We start from the raw sequence: 23,619 nt of genomic DNA, 5'->3' as shown, positions 1-23,619 counted from the left end.
CACAGCTGTACTATTTTATTACTATATCATTCCTCTTAATTATTAATTAGCTCGATGAATAATTTATATAGTTACCTTGCATTATATTTTTTCTCTTTTTCTAATTAATCAAAGAAAAGGTTCATTCATTATTAAATGTTGTAGATTTGATTATGAAGCTTAATTGTACTCGTGGATTAGACGAAAAATTATGGAAATGGATGTAAAGTGACATAAATAGTTACAGAAAATTTTAAAAGAAAAGGTGAAGATATGAATCGCACCAAAACAAAAGTGACATAAATGGAAGAAGTCTTATTGAGCAACCAGTGCGAAGTTTCAAGCCATGTGGCTGGCAAAGAATTTATATGGCAATAAGAATAATAATAATTTTGAACTCTCATTCATGTAATCCATTATATATGTGTTATTTGATTTTATTTGCTATCTTAATTATATTATTAGTGGTCCTTCTCCTCCTTTCACTACTCATGATACTTCAACATCCTATTCTGACCTAATAATGCTCATGTTATATAATTAAATCTTTGTATTCTTTAATTTTTGACACTAACAATATCAAGGAACAAAATGCTTATATATAATTGAGACCATTAAAATAAGATCCTATACCGAATTGAAGGCTAAATTTAGAAATTCTTTCTTTAACTTCTTTCTTTAAGAGGGAAATTCTTTCAAAATATTAACACATCAATGTCGAACGCGACTATAAAATTAAGGTTTAATTATTTTACTAGTCTATATAGTTTTGTAAAATTTTTAATTAGATTTTTATATTTTTTTTAATTCAGTTTTTACATTAATTTTTTTTCAATTAGATTCTTTTTGACAGTAATTAGTTTAATTGTATAGGGATTCAATTAATAAAAATTGGTGCAAATTAAAGACCTAAATAAAAAGAAAAAAAATATAAAAATCCAATTAAAAAAAAATTAGTACAAAGACTCAACTAAAAAAAAATATAAAAACCTAATTAAAAAATTTATAAACCTATAAAAATCAACGGAATAATTAAACCTAAGATTAAAGCACCCATTTTGATACAAATATTATATTGAAGTGCTGTGTAATTTTATTCGTTATATTATCTTGAGTGGTTAATAGGATGAGTATAATTTAAGTTTAGTTAGATTAGGTTTCTTAGCTGAAATTTAAATAATAACATCCTGTATTCTAAGTGTTAGTAAAATATGATTCCACTTGGATTGATATTTGACAAAATTGTGTTAAAAAAAATTATCTTTATTTAATTTTATTTGAATTTTATTTTCAAATCACTATAACTATTATTACGACTACCACAGTTATAATCGTTGTCATTACTTAAAAAAAAAAGATGATAATACAGATTACAGAAGAATATTTAAAATAAAAGATTATAATTTTGATCGAAAAACTAGAATAAAAATAAAATGTTTTAAAATATTAAAAATAAAATTAAAATTTTATATAAATATTAGAGACTAAAATAATGTTTATTTATTAGTTCACGTAAAAGTTAATTTAATTTGTGTAATGTGTTGCCCTATTTACAAGTAGGGTACAGTGGAGCAAATCATACATCTATGATCTATCTAAAAACACGTAAGACTTTAAGAGCAAATCATACAATTAATATTCTGAAAAAAAAAAGGAAGAAAGCATGAAAGAATTACAGATCCTATAACAAACAAATGAAATAGAATTGGTCTCAATCAAAAAAATAAATAAATAAAGAAGCAATTGGGAAGCAACCATTATACATAGGCATCATTATTTTAATGAAAAATTGAAGATTATAATAGTGATGACCATTGTCTAACGCACAAGTAAGTGATGAAAGTCTTTGCATCAATCCCCAAGCTGTCTCAAAATTATTATTAATATTAACTATTGAAAATTGCCTGTGCCAAAATTATTAAATAATGCAAACACCTAATTTGTTGTCAGAAATAACAATATTTGTAAGATTGTGGTGTCTCCAGCATCAGTAATAAAGGCTTCTTGTGTTTTAAGAGAATTAAACACAGGCTTTTAATGTCAAGGAATTTTCTGCATTCAATCCTATTTTGTTTCTTTCATATTACGAAGGAGGCTTTAAATTTTCATGTGTCAAAACCCACGTTTTAATGCATATAATAAATGTAAGTTTAAGTTATTTATAACATAGGACATAAAAGTAGTTTTAAGACTTGGTCGTTTCGTATATAGGATTAAAGAAACCGATTTCGAAGCTTATGTCCATAAGTTTTTATATTTAGGTTTTCATAATATATGTAAATGATTATAGACAAAAAAAAAAGTAGTGTCTTAATTCAGCAATTTGTATTGACTTAAAACTGCAAGCACAAGCTAGGATTCAAACTCTCATACTTGTTTGAGTGGACTAATAAACTAACCACTATACTAATTCAACTTAGTTTAAGTATCCGATTATAGATGCAACATTTCAATTAATTTTTTTTCCTGTTTAGATTAGCGAAGGTAGGCCCATCTAGGTAGTGGGCCAAGCCACCTTATGAGCCTTTTATGTAACTGTACTTTCCAGGCCCTAAACACTTCCTAAGAAGCACTCACAAAAATAAGCACATATATTAGGGAAAAAATAATGTTACAAATGGGAGAAAATTCAATTATTATCTACAACTAAATGGGCCTGTGCTACAACCTTTGGCATATCAACTATTAATCAACCATAAAGCTACATCTCACCTCTCACATATCAATTTTATAAGTATTATCTCAACAATTTAATTTTGATGCATTATTAGTCTAAAATAATTTTATACGTGTATCTAATTACTTAACATCATATTAATAAGAATAATTATTTTTTATATTAATTACGTGAATAATCATATGAAAAAATGAATATAATTATACCATCAGTACATCAAAATTAAACTCTTTATCTCAAACTAATTGTTATGAGAACTGATACTTGCAACAACGCTCAAGTCAAAGAATATTCAAAGAGATAAGGTGAAACTAGGGGTTGAGTTCATACCTTGGAGGAGCTAAGAGCTGTCTATCTACAAAAAGTTTTGGAATTTGTTAGAATCCATTGATTTGAGGAATTGTTGTGATTTGCTTCATCTCAATTTATGGAATATCGTTAAATAACGTATCAATTCAAATCTCGAATTATTGTTGCCCTCCCTTTGGGCTCTATGGTCGTGGAGATGGGTGTGGCCAGTAGGCAGATCCGGAACAAAAATTAACTAATAAAAATAAAAATAAAATTTATTTCTTTTTCGGTTTTTCCTATAAAAATTTCTACAAAAGAGGGTATAATATCATTTTTTAATTTAAAAAAATCAGGATGACGGTCAGTGGCGCCTGGATGTGTTTTTTTGAAAGAGCTTAATACTCAAATATGGAGTGGTTGGAAGGCTATTAAACGTTGACTTATTCCCTTGATGGCAAGTGGGAAATGGATTCCCTCTTTTGTCAACCCACATTATCTTTTTGTTAACATGGAATTTTTGGTACCAATCTTCAACCTGTAAATCTATATAAATATCATTAATTGTGAAAGGTTTTAATTTGAAGATGGCAAACAAGTGTAATGCTATTTTGTCCCTCCTCCTCCTCCTCCTTGTTGGAACATCACATGGAGGTGGCATAGCTATATACTGGGGACAAAACGGCAATGAAGGAACCTTATCTCAAGCATGTGCCACTGCCAAATACTCCCACGTTAACATAGCATTTCTCAACAACTTTGGCAATGGCCAAACCCCACAAATGAACCTCGCTGGCCACTGCAACCCCTCCATCCTCAATTCATGCACCAAATTCAGTGCTGAAATCAAGGATTGCCAGAGCAAAGGGATCAAGGTATTGCTCTCCATCGGCGGTGGCATCGGCAACTACTCCTTATCTTCAATTGAGGATGCAAGAAATGTATCAAAGTTTTTGTGGAACACTTTCTTGGGTGGCAAGTCACCTTCACGGCCGTTAGGGGATGCTGTTTTGGATGGCGTAGACTTCGACATTGAGCTCGGGTCAACCGCAAATTGGGAGCACCTGGCGCGGTTCCTCAAGGCTTATAGCCGAAGAGGAAGGGAGGTGTACCTTGCTGCTGCTCCTCAGTGTCCAATTCCCGATAGGTTTTTAGGGACTGCCCTTAACACAGGGCTCTTCGACTTTGTTTGGGTTCAGTTCTATAACAACCCTCCTTGCTCTTATGCCAACGGTAACATAACTAATCTTCTCAATTCTTGGTCACGGTGGACGAATACCGTTCCCGCAACCAACATATTCTTGGGGCTGCCGGCTGCTCCGGCTGCAGCCGGGAGCGGTTACATTCCTCCTGATGTGTTGACTAATCAGATCCTGCCAGAGATCAAGAAGTCGCCCAAGTATGGAGGGGTGATGCTTTGGTCAAGATTCTATGATGTAAAGAATGGGTACAGTGACTCCATCGTTAACAGCGTGTGAATGTCAAGATTTAAGAGTAGTAGTTACAATGAAACAATTATTTTTAGGTGAACACTCAAGTGCAGTCGATTTCACATGAAGTTGATAGTTAAAAACCGTTACATAAAAATTTAGTCAAATAAATTAAATCATCTAATAACTCTCAATTATCAACTTTACGTCTTCATTTTTATGGTTATTTCAATTCAATAATGAGGGGAGAAGAAAGCAATTTCTTTTTCCTTTAATTTGTTGTGCTTTCCAACTTGTTTGAGCTGCAATATTCATGTAGGAACGTGATACAAAAGCAAATAAATGTGATACAATTGCTGTTTTCCAAAATTAGTTGAATTGCTATCCTTTCTCCATTATATGCTTTTTTATTTAACAAGCTGAATGGCTAAAGGCGGCTGCCGGCACTCGAGAAGGGAGAAAAAAATTTAGATTAAAGAGAGATTTATTTAATAGAGAAAAATGCTATTTGGACCGCCCTAATAATTGTCTACCTCCAACAACAAATAATTGATAACTTCCTATAAATATCTTTCTTAGTGTAATAAGTCGACAACGACAACTTTTGAGAACTTCTGCACCATTTTAGCTAACATATGTCTTAAAATTAAATATATAAAAAATTAAATTTTTATTATATTTATTTTATATTTATTAAACAAAAATATTTAAAAAATTTTATTAATAGTACATTTATCATGTATTCTTAAAGCACATGTTACCTAACCCTTAAAATAATAAAGAGTAAAAAAACAAAATCGAGTTAAATAACAAGGCATGGGATGAAATTTGTTTTCCAACTAAAAAAGATTTAAAATACAATTTCGTTGAAATTCAGCCAACTCCTATTAAAAATAAAAAATACTCTAATTAATATAATTTTAAAATTACATCCAGTTTATTATACTTAAAGAATAAAATAATTTAATTATATTTTTTTCTCAAACATCAATATAATATATTTTTTATAAAAGGCAAATAATAATATTTAATAATATTTTATAACTAAACACTATATTTATTTTTAATTCATTTTAAACTTGAGGTTATTAGACTACTAAAACAAATTTATCTTATATTATTTCTAATTTTAAATAAATAATACATATTAGACTTGTAACTTACAGAAAGAACAATATATTTTAACAAATATTATTATTTAAATCTATTATTTTTTCTCACAAAATAGTGATTATAGATACAATATTTTAATTAATTTTTTTCCTGTTTAGAATAGTAAAGGTAAGCCCGTTTAGGTAGTGGGCCAAGCCACCTTATGCGCCTTTTATATAACTGCACTTTTCAGGCCCTATATAGTTCCTAAGAAGCACTCACAACAATAAGCCCATATATCCACAACCAAAAAATAAAACTTAACTGCTTAAATTGCTTTTATGTTCCAAGTTCAATTATTAGGAAAAATCATATTACAAATTGGAGAAAATTCAACTATTATCTATAACTAGATGGGCCTATGCTAAAACCTTCGGAAAATCTACTATTAATGACCATAAAGCTAAATCTCACGGATCAATTTTACATGTATTATCTCAAACTGAATGTTACAATTTACATTATGAAGTATAGACATAAGTGATAAGACAAGACAATCCTCAACTCCCAAGTATGACATGAGCTTGTTATCATTGAATTCAAACATAAACAACTATCTTGGTTCACAATCTTTCCATGCAGCCCAACTATTTTTTCTTGTGTCAGCAGTTATTTGAAGAAACAAGAAAGTACTATACATACTTTGAAATCAAGGCTATGTAAAAGCATCAACAATTCAAAAAACTCATAACACACAATACAGTGACATCATCAACCTGAAATTGTTAGAACCTCGATCACCAAATGTAAAAATAAAACTGAAATCACAAAGGTGTTATACAATGTACTCCGGCCGCCAAGAAACGGGTAATTCGGCAAAGGGACGCGGAGGTTGGGGGAGTTGGGTTGCCGCATTGAAGGGAGGTGACTTGCCAATTACAGGATCAACTGCATGGACATCTGAACCGTGTGATGGAATCGGATCAACAATTTTAACACTCTGGGAGGGAGTTTGCGGATGCAAATGGCGAGAAACTCGCAGCTGACTCACTGTATCGGAGTGGATGCTGTCGGTGACTTGATGACCCGAGAATACTTACAGAAGCATTGCTTGGACTTGGAACATAAGCAGACATGAACCTCGAGTTAAGAGAAGACAAAGATGGGTAGCCCATGGAATGTGGTGAATTCAAGTGAGATGCTAGAGATCTTTGGGATGCATTCCTAAGGTCTACAGAGCTTCGACTGATGCTTAGCGATGGGGATTGTCGGTAGGACCTATAAGATGGCTGAACATAAGGGGTGCTAGCTAATGAGTGGTTGCGAGAAACGGACGAGGCATGTGAAGGTGGACGAGCAATTTGAATAGCTGGGGATGACGCTAATGATGACCTTGTAGAAGATAAGATGGAGGATGATACAGATGCTGGGCTGGCCGAAAGCAAAGGCGTGGATTCAGAAGGCGGAGGTTCGCTTAAACCAGTTCTTGCATCACGCTTACAAACTGGGCAAAATGTTCTCCACGAGGTAAGCCAAGAATCCACGCATATAGCATGAAACTCTGCATAAAACACGTTAGGAAAAATGGAATTAGACCTAAATACAACAAGCATCAATATAAGCAATGCCAAAGCAGAATGCTGAAATTAATCTTCTTTAGCATTATTTGCTTAGCTAGTTAACATGGTACCAAGACCTTACAGTCTCTTATTCTACTTTCTCCAGATCTGATTCAACTAGTTCACTTAGCTTTCAATCTGAGTGCTCGCCGATTTCTTACCTTTGGCAGATTCTCTTTGGATTAGGCTATTTGGTAGCTACGATAGGGATTACAATTACATCAGTTTCTCCTAACTAAGTTCAGAAGTTTCAGTTTATGAAAAAGGGCCAAAGATTTCATGACGGTCCTCGGTTTTACAGTGTTCTAGTGTATATGGGACTAGATTGCTAATATGGCATAACTTCAAAGCTACTATTCAGAGGGACTATCATAATTGCTACATGGTTTATCACTTTAATTTCCCCCTAGGTTTAAGCTGTTACTTCTTTCTGAAAATAAAAATATATTTGTAAGGATGTCTTATCCTCTTTTTGCAGGTTTTCTTCTTTTCTAATAAAATTTATTTATATTTTTCATCACCATAACATTTGTCAGAGCATCTAATGAACATATTCCCAATTAGTACGTGTAACTGTGTAAGTATGACTTTGGGAAAGTTAAGGTAGCTCAGTTTTTTGGAATTTCCAAATCTTGAGGGAACTTTATACACATGCAATTCAGCAATCATGTAATGATGAATCCAGAATACAATATTTTATTATATATTTCAACTTGTTTGTCTCGTAAACCTTTTTTTGTTGTGTTCGGCTTAATTCTAGCAGGTTATGTACGTTAAATGCAGAATAGCATTGGATTTGGTAGTCAACATCAAACAATAACCACTAAATTCCAACCAGACCATAGAACCCAACACAAGAGAATATCCTTTTTATTTTTTAAATAGAAAACAGTTATTTTGAATGGATTGCATCTGAAGATGAAGTAAGATTTGGTATTGGAAGACTTACTGTGACAACAAGGAAGTATCCTAAGCTTCTCTCCAACACAATAATCTTCAAGACATATGGCACATGTTCTTGAGGTACAGTTGTCTTCTAAGACTGCAGTAAATATCAAACTAGGCATTGCTTTCACTAGGCGACTACTCATACCATGAAATTCACGAACACGAGAAGCTTGAGGCCTTTCCCTTCTTATGCGATGCCTACGAACAAAGAAACAGGTGGCAAGCACAGCAGACATTGCTAGTAGGGAAATAAATGAAATTGCCATGATTGACCATGCTGAGTTCTCAAAACTTGGAATTAGCCATAGCTCCACATCAGTCCTTCCGGCATATTCCTTTAGTAATTCACCTGAAGCTTTTGATATAAACACAGCATGTATTCTTATGCCAGCAGAATTTCCTGCCACTGGAATCCAACATAATAGTGAATTAGATATACGCAACACAAGATATACACATATATTGAAAGGGAAAAAAAATATATGGACATCTATCCAGTAATGAATCATCTTTAACAGCCATACTTTCACCATGAACTTAGTCAACTTACATCCTTCATATTGTGAACCTTTTACTCATGTATTGTATGAGGCTGGGTTATCAACTAATCATCCTTTTCACAAAGCTTTTGACAATGTAATTTAATCAAGTTACTAGTTACTACATTTCAACAGTTGTTCAGTCCTTGCTGATCCAAACTTCCATGTAAAGAGTATGACACTTTAGAAGCATCCTTTGCATTTAGTTCATCAGTGTTTCATAAAAGTTAAAATTTTCCAAATAGTTGTTCAATCCTTGTTTATCCCGACTCCAACGGAGACAAAGTATGTCACTACTAGGTAAAACAATGAAGATGATTCTCTCTCTAACATTCCAACCAGCTTACCAGCATAAGCTTATCAACCAACAAACCCAGATAGCATGCATAAATAACTTTTGGTTCTTCAGTGTTAAAATGCTCATAAAAAGAAAAGCATATATACTTGATTAGAAATTAAATAAATCCCTCGCCATCTTGTATTGGAGGGTATCCAGACATTTGTAGTGAAAAACATATATCTTGCATTCTATTTAAAATTTTATGACTTACCATCCAGCTTAAACAAGGAACTACTCAAACATACAGAAAACAACAATGAAAGATCACTTCACATGATTGGATGGTCCAAAGCTATCAGAATCTGTGTCTCGAACATACAAACACAACATATAGACACACTCAACTATGAAAGATTACTTCAAGCCTTATGCCTTCCAAGTTAAATCATACTAACTTATTATTTTAATCCAACTTCCATGGAAAACATCATAATCTCATTTTAGGTTTACAAGAACCATTTTAATGTAGAACCTAAAGGCACTATAGTGATTTTTTATAATCTACGTAAGTGACTGAATTTGAAGACTCACATTAGTAGAGAAAACCAAGCTTAATGCAAATTGCATGCAGGATGAGAATGATAAACAACAATATGCTGTTGCACGTAAGAATTGGTCATTACTTGCAACCAAGACACCACTATCCTCATTGTCATAGACAATTGCAGCTTTGTAGCCAGCCGCTTGTGCTCTTCTGACCTTTTCCTCAAAGCTACATCCTCCCCTAATCATCAAAACAAAAGGCAAACTCGCATTTGGAAGTTGTGGAGCTTTGTTCGAGAGGTCAGTGCAAGCATCAAGTGGCTCTGCCGAATATAAGACCCCACACTCTCCAGACCCTTTGATCGTCGGAGCTGAAATGAAAACAGCATTCATGTCAAGAAACAGATCACTAAGAAACAAAATTACCATCAGCAGCACTACAAACATTTGGAAAAATGCACACCACAGGTCAGTGTTCACAATTTGATATTTTTCAGCATCAAATAAAATCCACTTTTCTACTTTTTTGACATAGTTTCAGCTGAATCAGTTTCTCACTGACAGAGACACAGAGCTTCACCAAAGACACTACCTAAGTTGAAATTTTCACCACTCCCAAATATTCAATAACCAAAATCACATTCAACCCATTAACTAAACAACCTTAAAAGTTAAAAAACACATCACATGCACATAAAAAAGAAGAAAACTCACCGAAATTAGCTTCGATATCATCGAAGGAGAGAGTGATGTTGTTCCCAATCAGCACCACTTTGGCAGCTGACAAAGCACACAAACCCAGCAGAGAGAAGAGAAAGAGGAGAAGATTCGAGGTACCCATCAGTGCAAAAGATTTAAAAAGAACAAAAGGGCAAAGCTTTTGGTTGAAAATCATGCAAATCAGAAAGCGATGGAAGAAATTTGGGGATTTTCTTTTACTATTTAGGGTTTTGGAAACACAGCAAAAAAAATAGATACATCAGCTTCCATCTCCCCAAAAAGAATCAAATGAGTCTCTATTCCTTTGATGCTTTTTCTCTGCTATAGGTTTGAAATTGATTGCCAATCAGAAAAACCGAAGAAAAAAAGAAACAATTATCCGAAAAATTGATTGCTGATACTAAATATCACTATTCTAAAAGAGAAATAAAAATATCACAATCTGGAACCAAATACTGAAGCTGCAAGTTGAACTTTCTTTTTTTTTCTGATGAGTTCCGATTTAAAAAATTGAACTTTGTAGATAAGTCAGTTTGATGCTGAATTTTTGCCAATTTGGTAACACTATCAGAGAATTTTCTTTTTGATTTTTTTTCTCTGTCCGGAGAAAAATAATGAAAATTATAAAATCAGATCATTATCGTCTGTTATAAAATAAATAATATTATTAGGTAATCAGTTACTATATTCTATTTGCTTGTAATTTTCTACATAATTTTAATATTATATAATTATTATTTTTGGATGTATAAGAAACTGTGATAACATCAATATTAGTTGTTATTGTTAATAATTAATTAATTAATTAAAATATGGTAGGGTTTTATCTCACCGCCAGAAGAACCCTGGAATAATATGAAGACATGTGGAACCTCAACCTTTAATATTTTATTTTAAAAAATAATATAAAGTTTGATGAATACATTATACAAATGCAACAACATTCAAGAAGAAGCAAGTGGGCAAGTTGAGATGTATTTGGATTGGGTTTTGTTAGGTGGATAATAATTTTTATAAATAATGTGAATGATAGATTTTAAAATTGATCTAATAAAATAAAAAAGTATTTTATTTTAAATTATTTTTTAAATTTTAATATTAGAATAATTATCTGTATAATTAATAAATTGAATATGAGTAAATTGAATAAAAAAATAATTATTTAATTAAAAGTAATTAACATATTCATTTATATGCCTATTAAATTAAACATCTCACACATCTTCTATATTTTTTCATTTGGATTAAGTAGTGGGGCCTATGTCTTTTATGGTAAGTCTTCTGTGTGCTAACCTTGTTTAGAACCTTGTATACCACTAATTTTTCCCTAATCATGTGCATGCACCAAAGCAAAACCACGTTCTGATCAAGGTTTCCTTAAAAATAAATAAATAAATTATAAAATTAATTTTGATGCAAGAATTTTTTTTTTTTTTTTTAAATTATAAAATTAATTTTGATGCAAGAGTGTTTTTTTTTTTGTTTATCATTTAAGGTTCAAGCCATATGCCTTTAAAATAAGAAATAATTGAATCATAACATGAATACATAGCTATGTGATTATGTTATGTAAGAGATATTTAATATTAACAGAGAATTAAAGTTTTTTTTATAATTTACAATAAACAAACTTATCTTATTTTTATAGACAATATTTTGTTACAACTATATGATATATAAGATTAGATTATATGAACAAAACCGTAACTGAATGATAATTATGATTAATCAGAAGAATCTATGCATACGATATAATACAAGACGACCTTGGTGGTGTCGTCAGTACACCAATAAATTGCAAGTGGTTTTTTGCTTATTATTACCGGACAAAGAATTTTCATGGCTAAAAAGGATTATGTTTTTTTAATGTAAATTGTAACAGTCGCCTCAACATTAGAAAAATTAGAAAAATCATAATATATACTTAGTTTTTAGATGATGATTTATATAATCAACATAAAAAATAATTATTTTTATTAATATATTTTATATAATTAGATATAATTATTTTACATTAACAAATATCAAAATTATATATATGATTAAAAAATTCAAATAATTAAATATGAATAGTGCAAAGTCTAGTTGGTTCAGATCCCTTCAATATCAAGTGAGTTGTCATGTATTGACAACTTTGATCCTTTGTGAATGTAACACGCAAAACACAAATCTTGCTATTTAGGCACTGGTTAGAAAATTGAACTTTGAAACTTAATAATTTCTGGAAATTATACCATTGGAATCTTTAAAATAGAAAAAAATGGCCCTTGTCATCTTAGAAAAGCTAGTGTGTGAATCTGAATGAAAGTTTGGACATAACTTAAATTATCAAAAGACACAATCTCAAATGTTTACACATCCTCCCAATAGAAATGAAATAAAGTAAATTCAAGTTTCATTGATAATAATATTATTGGTTTGTGTTGGTTTAATCCTCCTTGTTGTCTCCAGCTTAATTTATACTCTGCTTTCAACTATAACTCCATCTCTCAAATACACAAGCATGCATATATGATGCAGATTCTGTCCCAAACCACCAGTTTTGGTAGTTTTGGGCAAATTCTTCCAGCTGTATAACTCCAACATAACCAAATATTAAGTCACAATTTGCAGATGCAGCAGCCTTCACCCTTCAATAACTTACAAACTCCTTTAGTCTTTCTTCATCTTCATTGTCAACAATTGCGGTAACTGTCTTCCTACCATTAGCTTGAATCAACTTAAGTGTGTCCCGGGATACAGGCACAGCCATGATTAAACAGCATAATAAGTTCATTCACAATAATAAAAATCAGTTGCTTCCTTAACAGCTTAATCAAACCCTTATATTAGAATGAAAAGATAAGGTACATTGCCCCTGAAACAAATTCTAAGGCATTCAGGACCTAAAAGTAAAAGAATAAGAGTAAGTAGGGGTAGTAATGGTACGGATAAGGATGAGATCATGTCCTACCCAATCCCATCCTGTCTTACTATAACTTTCATAATATGTCTCATTCTTATCAGCGGATAGTAAAAAATTAAACCATAATCCACTTTTATAAGTATTGTTCTTATAATTATTAAAATTCAATAAATAAAATTAAATTTTAAAACTTATATAACCATCATCATATATATAATATAGATTAAAGTAAAAAAATTTTTAAAAAATAATAATATTAATTATTTTACATATTATATATATACCGAGACACATAGGGGGCGTGAGTGTTAACCAAATTTGATTGTATCCCGCTAAAAACCTACCCTAATTACCCACCTCGAAGAGGTAAGAATGAAGTGAATAACTGCAGGTTCGGATAGTGTTGTCATTCCTATGATAAATTAAAATATTACAAGTGCAAATTCTATTATATCCCAATAACCTTTGATAAATTTTGAGTATAGATGATATTACAGTTAAAGAGATATGATACTTGACATTGTAAAATTATTATTATATAAAGTGTTGTGTTCATGCTCAACTACCAGCTACTTTTCTATATGAGTAATGCTTCATTAACATGCATGCAACCAACCTTAAAGGTGTGCCCACCAAATAAAAAATAAAGTACAAATAAAAAATCTGAGGGGGATACAATTATACAAATAAAAAAGGTAGCTTTTAATTAAATTCATGATTTTAGAAGAAAAAAACTTGAATATAGACCAATTTTATGTTGAGAATGCATAAAAATTAATGTCTTTATTTATTGGAGTTTTTAATTTTTTTTTCCCGGTGTCTAAATACAACAAAGTGACCAACTTCAGGTCAAAATAATTGATATAAAAAGCTTACTATATATAGTCTTGGAATTTATATTTCTTCTTTTCTTTTTTCGTCCCAACTTTAGATATCATATAGTAGTTTCGTTATTAAAACCTTAACAATAAATAATTCAAAACAACTTCGAGTAGGAACATAAAATGAACAAAAGTATATCTCCATTTACTAAAATAAACTCATTGCAAAATTCTTCCATACATGATGGACAAAGCTCTAGCTAAGGATGCCTAAATGAATAAAGAGAAAAGAGAGGGGGGTATGTTCTTCCTCGAATATGGACCAATATGTTAAAGGAGGTAAGAGTTTATAATTAGACAAGAAAAGAAAGGCCAAAATATCTATCCTATATTCCTATTCACATATTTCTCCATCCACAAGTAAGGCAAATTTTCATCCAAATTGTGAGCTTCATACAACTTTGAAGCGGCAGCACAACCACAAGTCATATGTGCATGAAGTGATTCCCAGTATCATCTGCTGTCCACACAGCTAACTCTGGCTATGCTCCCTCCATCCAAGGCAAATGTGTTTAGGATTTCTATCTCGGTGCATCGTATGGAACAGACAAATGAGCGTTCCGACATCACTCCAACTTTACACGCTTAGAATTGGCTTCTCTTAACCAGTCAATGCATTCCTCACTAGTTCCAGAAGGATTGGCAAGTTGCCATGCCATTGATTTTTCTAGCTGCAAGTGAAAATGATATATTAGAACCTCAAATTTAGTAAACGTTCAGTGTGCATGACTGTGCGAGTAAAAATGCAGTAAATAGAATGACTTACCCACTCCTTAACTAGTGGTCCTCCTCCTTTAAGCTGTAAGACATTCATAACATCTTTGCCACTGATCAATGGCTTCACCTCCCAAACTTTGTTGAGGCCTGTTATCCACCAAAATACATTAATATTTACATAATGTGTGGGCTCCTAATCACTTAAAGTGGTAGAAGTTACAACTAAATAAAGCCAAGCATAGATAGAACAAAGAAAAGAGATACAACTTCAAATGCTCAGCAAACTAGGATCATGAATATGAAGTAGAACAGGTAGATGCTGCAGTAAATTTTCAGTAAAAGCTATACACATCTTACACCTTCATTCTTCAAAGGATGCAAGCAATAGATACAAGCATCAACGGTACAAGTTAAACGACTAATACAGCTCACCTAGTTTTATTATAGCACTCTCCACTGTATTAAACATATCTCTCCGTTTGTGCAATTGTAAGGATTCATCCTCAATGTTGTTAATGTCAATGGGATGTAATAATATGGATATCAATAGTGCAACTCTCCATAAATCTTTAAGCTCCCTCAAGAGAAAACCTAAATAAATCAAATATAAAATCTTGGTCATGTCAGATGCAATCCATAATGTAAAATAACTTTGCAGTCACATCCTAGAGAAACAGATTTCCTTTCATTAAATTGAGGTAATCTAGCAAGTAGCCTAAAATAAACTTGATTATGTAGATTGTGGCTTGAGCAAAGTGCAAATACTATATAGGAAACAATGATTAAAAATGAATAGAGAGGAGTGTCCATGGCTAAGTTCCACTAGGAAACCCAATTAGATGAAAACCACAACATAGTAAAACATAATAAAATTAGCATACGACCAACTTACATAACTAGCAAAATAAGTTAACTGAAGATTGAGGACAAGAAGAGCTAAGCTACCAGAAATAATAAGGAAGAACTGCCAATACTAAGGTAGCAGACCAAGAACAATATACCTGTTAGAACCCGGACTCTAGAAGCAGCAGAAACATCATTAATCAATCGTCTCATCCAATCAATATCATCAGATTGCAAACCCTCATTAGATGCAAGACAAGGAATCAATGACAAGAATTTCTGCGATGCTCGGTGTAAATCAAGCACCTGGATTTTGAAACACAATTACAAACACATTAACCAATAGAAACATTAACCAGATTCTGAAAAACTGAAATGATTTATATTACAGATGTTAGAACTCTGTTATTCTGGAGTTTACTAAGGGTAAGTGGTAACTGACCATTTCTGCATCCTTGGATTTTCGCTTGAGTGAGTCACGAATAATATAATTGACAACAGGAACCTATAATTCAAAATAATGTTATTGTCTTAAACCAGCATGTCATTGGAATACAAGAAAACTGACTAAAGAAACTGCATTACATAACAATATTAAAATGTTCCTCGTAAATAGATTTTGTGGATAAAATCAGCTTGAGTTTTCGATTGAGTATCAGGTAAAACTTGAGCTCAATATTACCAATCCTTGAAATGAGACAAATAGTCCCTCCCAAGATTGTCCAATAGCGTGGTTGTCATCTCTATTTGTGTTACGTGACAGTCTAACAAGATATAGATTGTGGTTTCTACATGTCTAATATGAAATACTTCCAAAACACAAAGCAAAGAAAAAAGAGGAAAAGAACAAAGCAGACACTAGAGTTCTAATTTAGACACTTTACTAGATGTATCGATTCAAAGCACAAAAAAATTTTACAAATTCAAAAATAGTATCACATAGAATGGACAAGACACATACCACCTTCGCTTTCTTTACTTGGTAAGTGGTATTTTTAAGTGGGAGAAACAAAGCAGCAAAAAGTGACAACCTCCTTTCTTCGTCCTAAGTAACACAGAAATCATTTATCATGACCAGATATAATCAAGCAAAAATAAAATGATAATGGAATGACAACAACTTCTTATTGTGACAATATATGCGAAAATGGATTATGGAAAAAATGAAAAACTCATTACTCACTGTAAAGGTTGACTCTTTGAGTAAATGGACAAGGTTCCATGCAGTATCCAAGTAAGCAATGCAAAGTCTGGATAAAGTGAAAGAATTAGCTGATCATCATTGCCAAGAAAGATGAACATTTTATCTTGTGCAAGAGTATAGTAAAAAACAAAATAGAGAGCCAAGAGGGAAAAAATGTTACAAGTATAGGGTTTAGCCATTTACATAGGGCAATAAAAGTGAGAAAAGTGTCTCTTCATAATTTGTTCAACTACTACTGTAGTATTGCTAGTAAACCAAACAATTTGTTTTTATCCACAGGTTTTGTGGGCCTTGCCCTTGGGCACTTCATGTCATCTATCAAGTTCAACCCATGTCTGATCTTGTATCAAAAGTTAAATGAATACTAGAGCCAAGAAGAGCCATATGCATTTATGTATAAAATTGATGCATCTCACATCCAACTTATGGATTTCACCTCTATTCCTTTTCATAAGATTTGGTTTTACAAACAACTCCATATATTATATTTCACAAGGCTTTTATAACATGTAATGTGATGAGGGAAAAAAAGAAATGAACTTAAAATATATATATGATTAGGATTGTGTGTGTGAGTACAATAACAACACACATCTCAATGAGTATAATGATACTTCTTTCAAATTTGAAGTTCACAACAAATATATAAGGCTGCTAGTGGTGCACAAACCATTATTNATTTTGCTAACTCTTTCTATGTGCGCAAGATGTGTTTGAAATTAATAAAGGATTTGCAATCATTAATTCATTATACACCTTTTAACCTATTAAAAACATGGGGGCAAAAAACCTGCAAACTTACCTTTCACATCCATCTGAAATAGTAGGTTCAAACTCAGGAGGAAGATTGAACACAGTCCAAAATAATGTCAGATCACAAATATAAGTCATTGCTTTGACAGGTTGATTTCCGGATATCATAAGATCAACCTACAAAACAACACACAAGAGACCATAGACGACTAAATTTTCAATATTATATATAAGCTATTTCCTTTAAAATATCCAATAGCATTCCATAATTGAAAACCACTTCCTAAGTATCCATATTGAAGGGAATGGGAGGGATAGCACATACCTCTGTTCCAATGCGCTCTCTGCTAATTTTAGCAGCAAGAGCATCTTTCACATCACCACATGCAGCAGCTACTTTCAGATCTTCATCTAAAGTGAATTCAAATCTAGCACCTATATATAATAAAACATCTCTCTTAAACAGAGCTGGAAACCAAGTTCAAGCTTCATATAAAAGCATACAAAAAAATGTTCACAGGGTATACAAAATGCAAATATCTTAAAAATTAAAGTATACCAAATCTAATGGCTCGAAGAACTCGTAAAGGGTCATCAAGAAAGGTGGCCTTGGGGGGTAAAGGAGTCACTATCCTTCCAGACTTGAGGTCTGAGATCCCTGCAAAGTGCCAAAGAGATTGTTACATGTGGAGATATAAAAAAAGAAATGTGTGGAGGGAAGAGGGGGAGGGAGGGTCAAGTAATTCTTATACTTGTTTTGGCAATAAGATCAATTCTAACCTCTCTTCGTGAAATCTTCAACCGAGCCAGTGTTGATGTTGTAGAATAAGCTGTCATGCACAACCAAACAGCTTTAGGGAACTATCATCTAAAATGTCCGAACAGGGACCAAACCAACATTCACAGAAAAAACGATGGGCCATAGGCCCAGATATATGCACACAAAGATACCTGTTAATTGTCAAATCCCTCCTATATGCATCCTCTTCAGGTGTGCCAAAGCTTTGCTGTTAGACATGAAGAAAAACTTTATTTGGTTGAACTCGACTTGGTAATGGGGAGAATATGCACAAGCACACATTGCAAAGGTAGTAATCAACATTTCATGTTGGCATAAAATTAGCTTAAAAAACAAGGAGAGTGCAAAACATAGAGGAAAATTGCCTTCATCAATAACAAGACAAGACATTGAAGTGATTCCAACTAGGAGGAAATTAGCATAACATCTTATACGACAATAAATCAAAAGAAAATAATATGAAATATACATATAATAAGAACATGTTATAACATACCTTAGAAGGAATGCGGCTATTCTCAGTATACTCTTCACTCCTTAAGTTAACAAAATCAATCCACATATCAAACAAATTCATTCTTGCTGTCTCCAAATGTTTCGACTGGTCAGGATTGCTGCCAAAAAATAAAAAATGCCATTTAAGTTCTACATCGCTCCAAAGAATTCAATTTTCATGACTAAACAGAGTAACACTTGAGAAACATACAATAAAAATGTTTAAAAGAAAGCAATAAGAATGGGAAATTGGGAAGAACATACGACTCAATAACGCAAACACCCTGAGCATCTTCACCGATGGACAACAAGTACTCCCTCACCTTGTCGACAAACTCAGTGCCCATCATATTGTCAAGAGCGATATCAATGTCATAGCAATCCTTCCCCAGGAGCTGCAAAACCGACCAAATTCAAACTCCAAACGGAAAAATTACAGGTAAAGAGCTATGTAGAGGTCACGGACCCAGCCGCCGGCGACGCGGAGCTGAGTTTGGAGGTTGAAGTGGCGGAGAGTGGCGAGAAGCCTATCGAAGATTCTGCGCTCAATGTCCGAAAGTTCGATTTTGTCCCTCACCTGAAGAATGTGCTGAGTGGCAATCGACATTGGTGCGCAGGCACAGTAAATTGGAAACGACGGCGTAGAGATGGTGGTTGTTGTTGTTCTTGTTGGAAGGGGATAGTTGAGAAGAGGAAGAGGAATAGTCGTAACAGTTGGTGTGCGTAAGAGTGAGAATCTAGTGAGGAAGAAATGGCTGGTTGCAGTTTTCAAAGTGAATTTCATGGAATCCTTATAGGGTTTTGAATGCAGACGCTTTATATAACACACTGCTCAAGATTGCGGCGCTTGCCCATTTCCCTCATGCTCTATGCTTGTATAACAAAAGTATAAGTGGTAAGTTCAACTTTTAGTTTATAGAGAAGGGTAATAAAGGAAAAACATTAAACAACACAACATGAAATATAAGTGTTTAAAAAAAATTATCAATAAAAGAAGACTTTTTACATTTTTTAGTAGAAGAATACTAAAAATTCAATAAATTTTGTGATTTATAATTATTAATTAATTATTATTAATATTTTTAATTGTGTAAAATTAAATTTAATGATATGAAATTATTCACATTTTTTTTACTTGTTAAGTGCTACCCACTTTTTTTTTACTTGTTAAGTATTAGTTAAATTTTAATAAAAATGTCTAAACTTTCTCTTTTTTAATATAGTTATCAAACTCAAACTGATAATTAAATTAAACTTTCTCTTTTTTTAATATAGTTATCGAACTCAAACTGATAATTAAATCAAACATACTATTGGATCATTAATTAAAGGATTAAGTACAATTTTGGTCTCTAAAGTAGGGGCTGAAAATTTTTTTTATCCCCGGTCTTTTTTTGCCTAAAATATGGTCTCGAAAGTTTACCTTAATTCTAAAATCGTCCGACTTCCCCTTCTTCCCCAAAATCTATGAGAAGCAGAAGCAGACCCAAAAACTCAAAAAAACTCAAAAGCTCATCATCTGCATCTGCATCACCCCCCAAAACTCAGAAAACCACCACCTCCCATCTACTAACACTCCATCACTATCTGCATCACCCCACTCATAACTCAAAAAATCATCATCATCATCATTATCATCAAAACTCAGAAAACAGAACTCAGAAAAAATAAGAAAATCATCGTCATCATTATCGAAACTCAGAAACATTAACAAAACTCAAAATTAAAATTCTTTCTTTTTCATTAACAAAACTCATATGCAATTACAATAATAAAAAAAATCTCCAAATTCATCTTCAATTACATGAACCAAAAATCCATAAATATAATTACCAAAAATTCCTCTAGAGGAGGCGAGGAACACGAGGGCGACCACCACCTCTTCGACGACAAGGAACACGAGGGCGCAGGTGGGTTGCGGCAATGCTAGGGCTCAAGTCACAGCGCTGCGAGGTCAAGGTGCGGCGAGACGAGGGCAACGGCGAGACGAGGACCGAATGACGAGAAACAGGAGCGATAAGGAGTGGCAGCGGTGGTTTAGTTAGGAATATTTTTGGAATAAAAATTAAAATTTTGATAAAAAAATGACGATTTTAAAATTAAGTTAAATTTTCAGGACCATTTTGTAGGCAAACAAAGGCTGGAGACGAAATCAATTATGAAAAACTACTCACCAAGTTGGTTCTTGATAATTCATATTTATTTTTTGTTTAGTTTGTCGTTCAAATCAATTATGAAGAACCATTTAATTTTTTAATTAATAATAATATTTTTTTTAAATTTAATATTTTTAGATTAATCTAATTTTCGTTTTTCTAAAAGAAATGAACAAATTTTAGTTAANTATAATATTAAAAGTTTTCAACAAAGGGCCATCCTCCATAAAAAATAAGATAAATATAACAAAAAAAACTTCCAACTCAAATGAAAATCCATGTTGAAACTTAAAACTGCTAGAACCTTCCCATTTTCTCACTTCTGAAAACAAACAACAAACTCTTATTTATTACCAAGGTTGCGAGAACTGGACCGGTCATTGAACCGATGGTTCAATGGTTTAATAGTTCAATTGAGGTCGAACCGTAGTTGAATCGGTTTAATTAATAAACTTTTGTTTGGTAAGGATGTTAGAATTTTATGCACTTGTGTATATAAAGTTTGCAGCCAAAACAAAAGTGATATGTCTGTAAATTTGGATCCAACAACAAGAAGTAGCCAAAGTAAAGAAACACCCAAAATAATAAAAAAGAAACTTTTCTGCAGCAAGCATCATTAACCCTTAAAATTAAAAATGACAAATTTCTCATTCTAACACAAGCATAGTAAGCTATGTTCTTTAACTGTGATTGCAATGCAACAACAAACCATTATGTCCCAATGTCATACACAACATCAAGGTAATACATTTAAAAAGAATAAATAAATAAACAAAAGGAGTTCAGCTCAAAACATGAGTAAGCCCTTCAAAAATCAAAAGTTTATTTGGTCCTTCGAATATGCATTTGACATCAAATTGATCATCAATTTATATATATTACTAAAATGGTCAAATTAGTCCCAAAGATATATGAGACATCTAATTGTCTCTTCACTATCAATCTGTTACATTTCTCCAGAAAATTAGACCTCAAAAACATAAAATTGGTCCTTGATGAACAAAAAATTGATTATTAAAGGACCATTTTGATGCTGTTGATACAAATGAGCATCAATGTGGGTACCTGAACTTTTCTAGGCCTACATGAAATATAAGGATTTAAAATAACAGAATAAAAAGCAGCAGAAGCAAAACTTTGAACAGAAACTGAATTTTAATTCAATTCTCTAGCAATAACTTGATACATCATATGCATTGTTGGCTCTGTATAAGAAAAGAAAGATCTGAGAAAATATTTGCCTTGGAATTATATCAATTCATACAGCATTTAAAATCCAGAATTATATTCAGCAAAAGTAAATGTAGCATTCAAAATCCAGAGTCCCAAAATTGTATCAATTCTATATAGCATTCAAAATCCAGAATCCAAAATTGAACTTATATCAAATTTATATTAAGAAAATTCAGAATTACAGAATGTTTAAGTCATATAATTAACAAAATAAAAAAAAAAAACCGAAAAGCAGAAGAAGAACTCTGCATCAAGCCATCAATTCATATAATTAACAAGACAATTGAACTAACAATCTTCCAACAAACAATTCATAGAGTTAATTAACAAAATAAAAAAAATTAATTCAAAAACCCAAGAACTCACCGTGGCAGAGAGCAAGAAGGCCTGAGTTCCAGAACGACGACGCCGACGACCAGGGCGACCAGACGACACCGACGCCAGAAGCTCCAGAGTTCAGACGACTAGATGACGACGCCGCTGACAGCAGCTTCGATCCGCGACCGGGAGTTCCTTCTGCCGGCGTCGATTGTGGAGCTTGTTGCCGGGTTAGGGTTCGAAAATGGAAGAGGAAATTAATGGGTTAGGTGGGTCACTGGGTGGGTCACTCATCTGTTTTTTTGACATGAAATGAATATATCCATACATCTCACACTTCCTTTTAGGTTATGAGATAATAATTATCTATTTATATTATTTTATATACTCTTATATCTTAATATATATTATTTCCATATTTATTTTTATATTTCTTAATATATTTATCTTACTAAATAATCTTATTTATAGAGTAAAACTTTTTGCACTACAATTATAGAATAGATAATATAGATAATATGGTAGAAAGAGGTCTTATGGTTATCTCATAAAAAGGGGAAGTGTGTAATTGATATTATACCTCTAGGACCGAAACTTCTTGTTTCGGTAATGGTTGATCAAGTTTGATAGATTCACTCTCCAAAACAAGAAGTTATAAAGATAATCTATAATCAATAGAATTCAAATATACTTAATATGACTCAATGGATCACTTTTTTCGATAAATATTTTTTATGGATTCTAAAATGTTTATGTAATGTAATAAGAGGGGAATTTGAGATTCATCTGAGTATTTGACTTTTGGAGAGTATTACTTTTTGAAATTTGAAAAATCAGACTGGTTCATCCAGTTTGTCATTTAACTGTCGGTTCGACCAGTTTTCTCATCAATTTTTTACCAGACGGTTTTAAAAGTTACCCAGACCGACTAGATGACCAGTTTCCGGTTAACCCAGTCGAGAATTACATTTACTACACGATAAGAGTAAAGTTTTATTTTTTTTCAAAATTTTGAGATAAATATTATTGTTGCTTTCAGTGGTTTTATTAATCATATTTGTGGTTTTGAAGATTTTAGAAGTGATCTAAAAATGGTTCACACAAATAATGACATACACAATAAATATCATATATGGTAAATTCTAGTGACATAACCAATATAAATATATTTTTTTTAATAGTTAAAAAGTGAAAAAGGAC

General features: G+C 32.3%; 3 protein-coding genes across 10 annotated transcripts; 1 reads left to right on the top strand and 2 right to left on the bottom strand.

Moving 5' to 3' along the window:
• Nucleotides 1-3,459: 3,459 nt before the first annotated feature.
• Nucleotides 3,460-4,503, top strand: LOC107467898 (hevamine-A). The gene has a single exon (XM_021131584.2). It carries the CDS (start codon nucleotides 3,532-3,534, stop codon nucleotides 4,420-4,422), a length of 891 nt encoding a protein of 296 aa, XP_020987243.1. The 5' UTR covers nucleotides 3,460-3,531; the 3' UTR covers nucleotides 4,423-4,503.
• Nucleotides 4,504-5,936: 1,433 nt separating this feature from the next.
• LOC107467775 (receptor homology region, transmembrane domain- and RING domain-containing protein 2) lies at nucleotides 5,937-10,707 on the bottom strand. Its single transcript, XM_016086957.3, has 4 exons — nucleotides 10,110-10,707; nucleotides 9,536-9,766; nucleotides 8,035-8,439; nucleotides 5,937-7,027 (listed from the first exon to the last, which is right to left on the bottom strand). Exons 1-4 carry the CDS (start codon nucleotides 10,288-10,290, stop codon nucleotides 6,459-6,461), a joined length of 1,386 nt encoding a protein of 461 aa, XP_015942443.1. The 5' UTR covers nucleotides 10,291-10,707; the 3' UTR covers nucleotides 5,937-6,458.
• A 3,318-nt stretch (nucleotides 10,708-14,025) lies between these two features.
• LOC107467774 (tRNA nucleotidyltransferase cca2) lies at nucleotides 14,026-22,687 on the bottom strand. Of its 8 annotated transcripts, none has more exons than XM_052254002.1 (17): nucleotides 22,468-22,687; nucleotides 20,546-20,658; nucleotides 19,179-19,584; nucleotides 18,977-19,107; nucleotides 18,714-18,831; nucleotides 18,370-18,425; nucleotides 18,199-18,248; nucleotides 17,978-18,076; nucleotides 17,744-17,853; nucleotides 17,468-17,595; nucleotides 16,645-16,711; nucleotides 16,423-16,506; nucleotides 15,904-15,966; nucleotides 15,620-15,767; nucleotides 15,051-15,209; nucleotides 14,668-14,765; nucleotides 14,026-14,572 (listed from the first exon to the last, which is right to left on the bottom strand). In XM_052254002.1, the coding sequence occupies exons 3-17, from the start codon at nucleotides 19,494-19,496 to the stop codon at nucleotides 14,468-14,470; spliced, it is 1,734 nt and encodes a 577-aa protein (XP_052109962.1). In that variant the 5' UTR covers nucleotides 19,497-19,584; nucleotides 20,546-20,658; nucleotides 22,468-22,687; the 3' UTR covers nucleotides 14,026-14,467. The 8 variants fall into 8 exon arrangements, with proteins under 8 accessions (XP_052109962.1, XP_052109961.1, XP_052109963.1 ...); XM_052254001.1 differs by lacking the exon at nucleotides 20,546-20,658 and adding an exon at nucleotides 20,136-20,299; XM_052254003.1 differs by lacking the exon at nucleotides 20,546-20,658 and adding an exon at nucleotides 20,136-20,299 and having other exon boundaries at nucleotides 19,179-19,579.
• Between the last annotated feature and the right edge of the window lie 932 nt (nucleotides 22,688-23,619).

This window comes from Arachis duranensis, chromosome 9 (genome assembly GCF_000817695.3).
Source record: "Arachis duranensis cultivar V14167 chromosome 9, aradu.V14167.gnm2.J7QH, whole genome shotgun sequence".
Taxonomy (NCBI): Eukaryota; Viridiplantae; Streptophyta; class Magnoliopsida; order Fabales; family Fabaceae; genus Arachis; species Arachis duranensis.
This window is presented reverse-complemented; position numbering and strand designations above follow the sequence as displayed.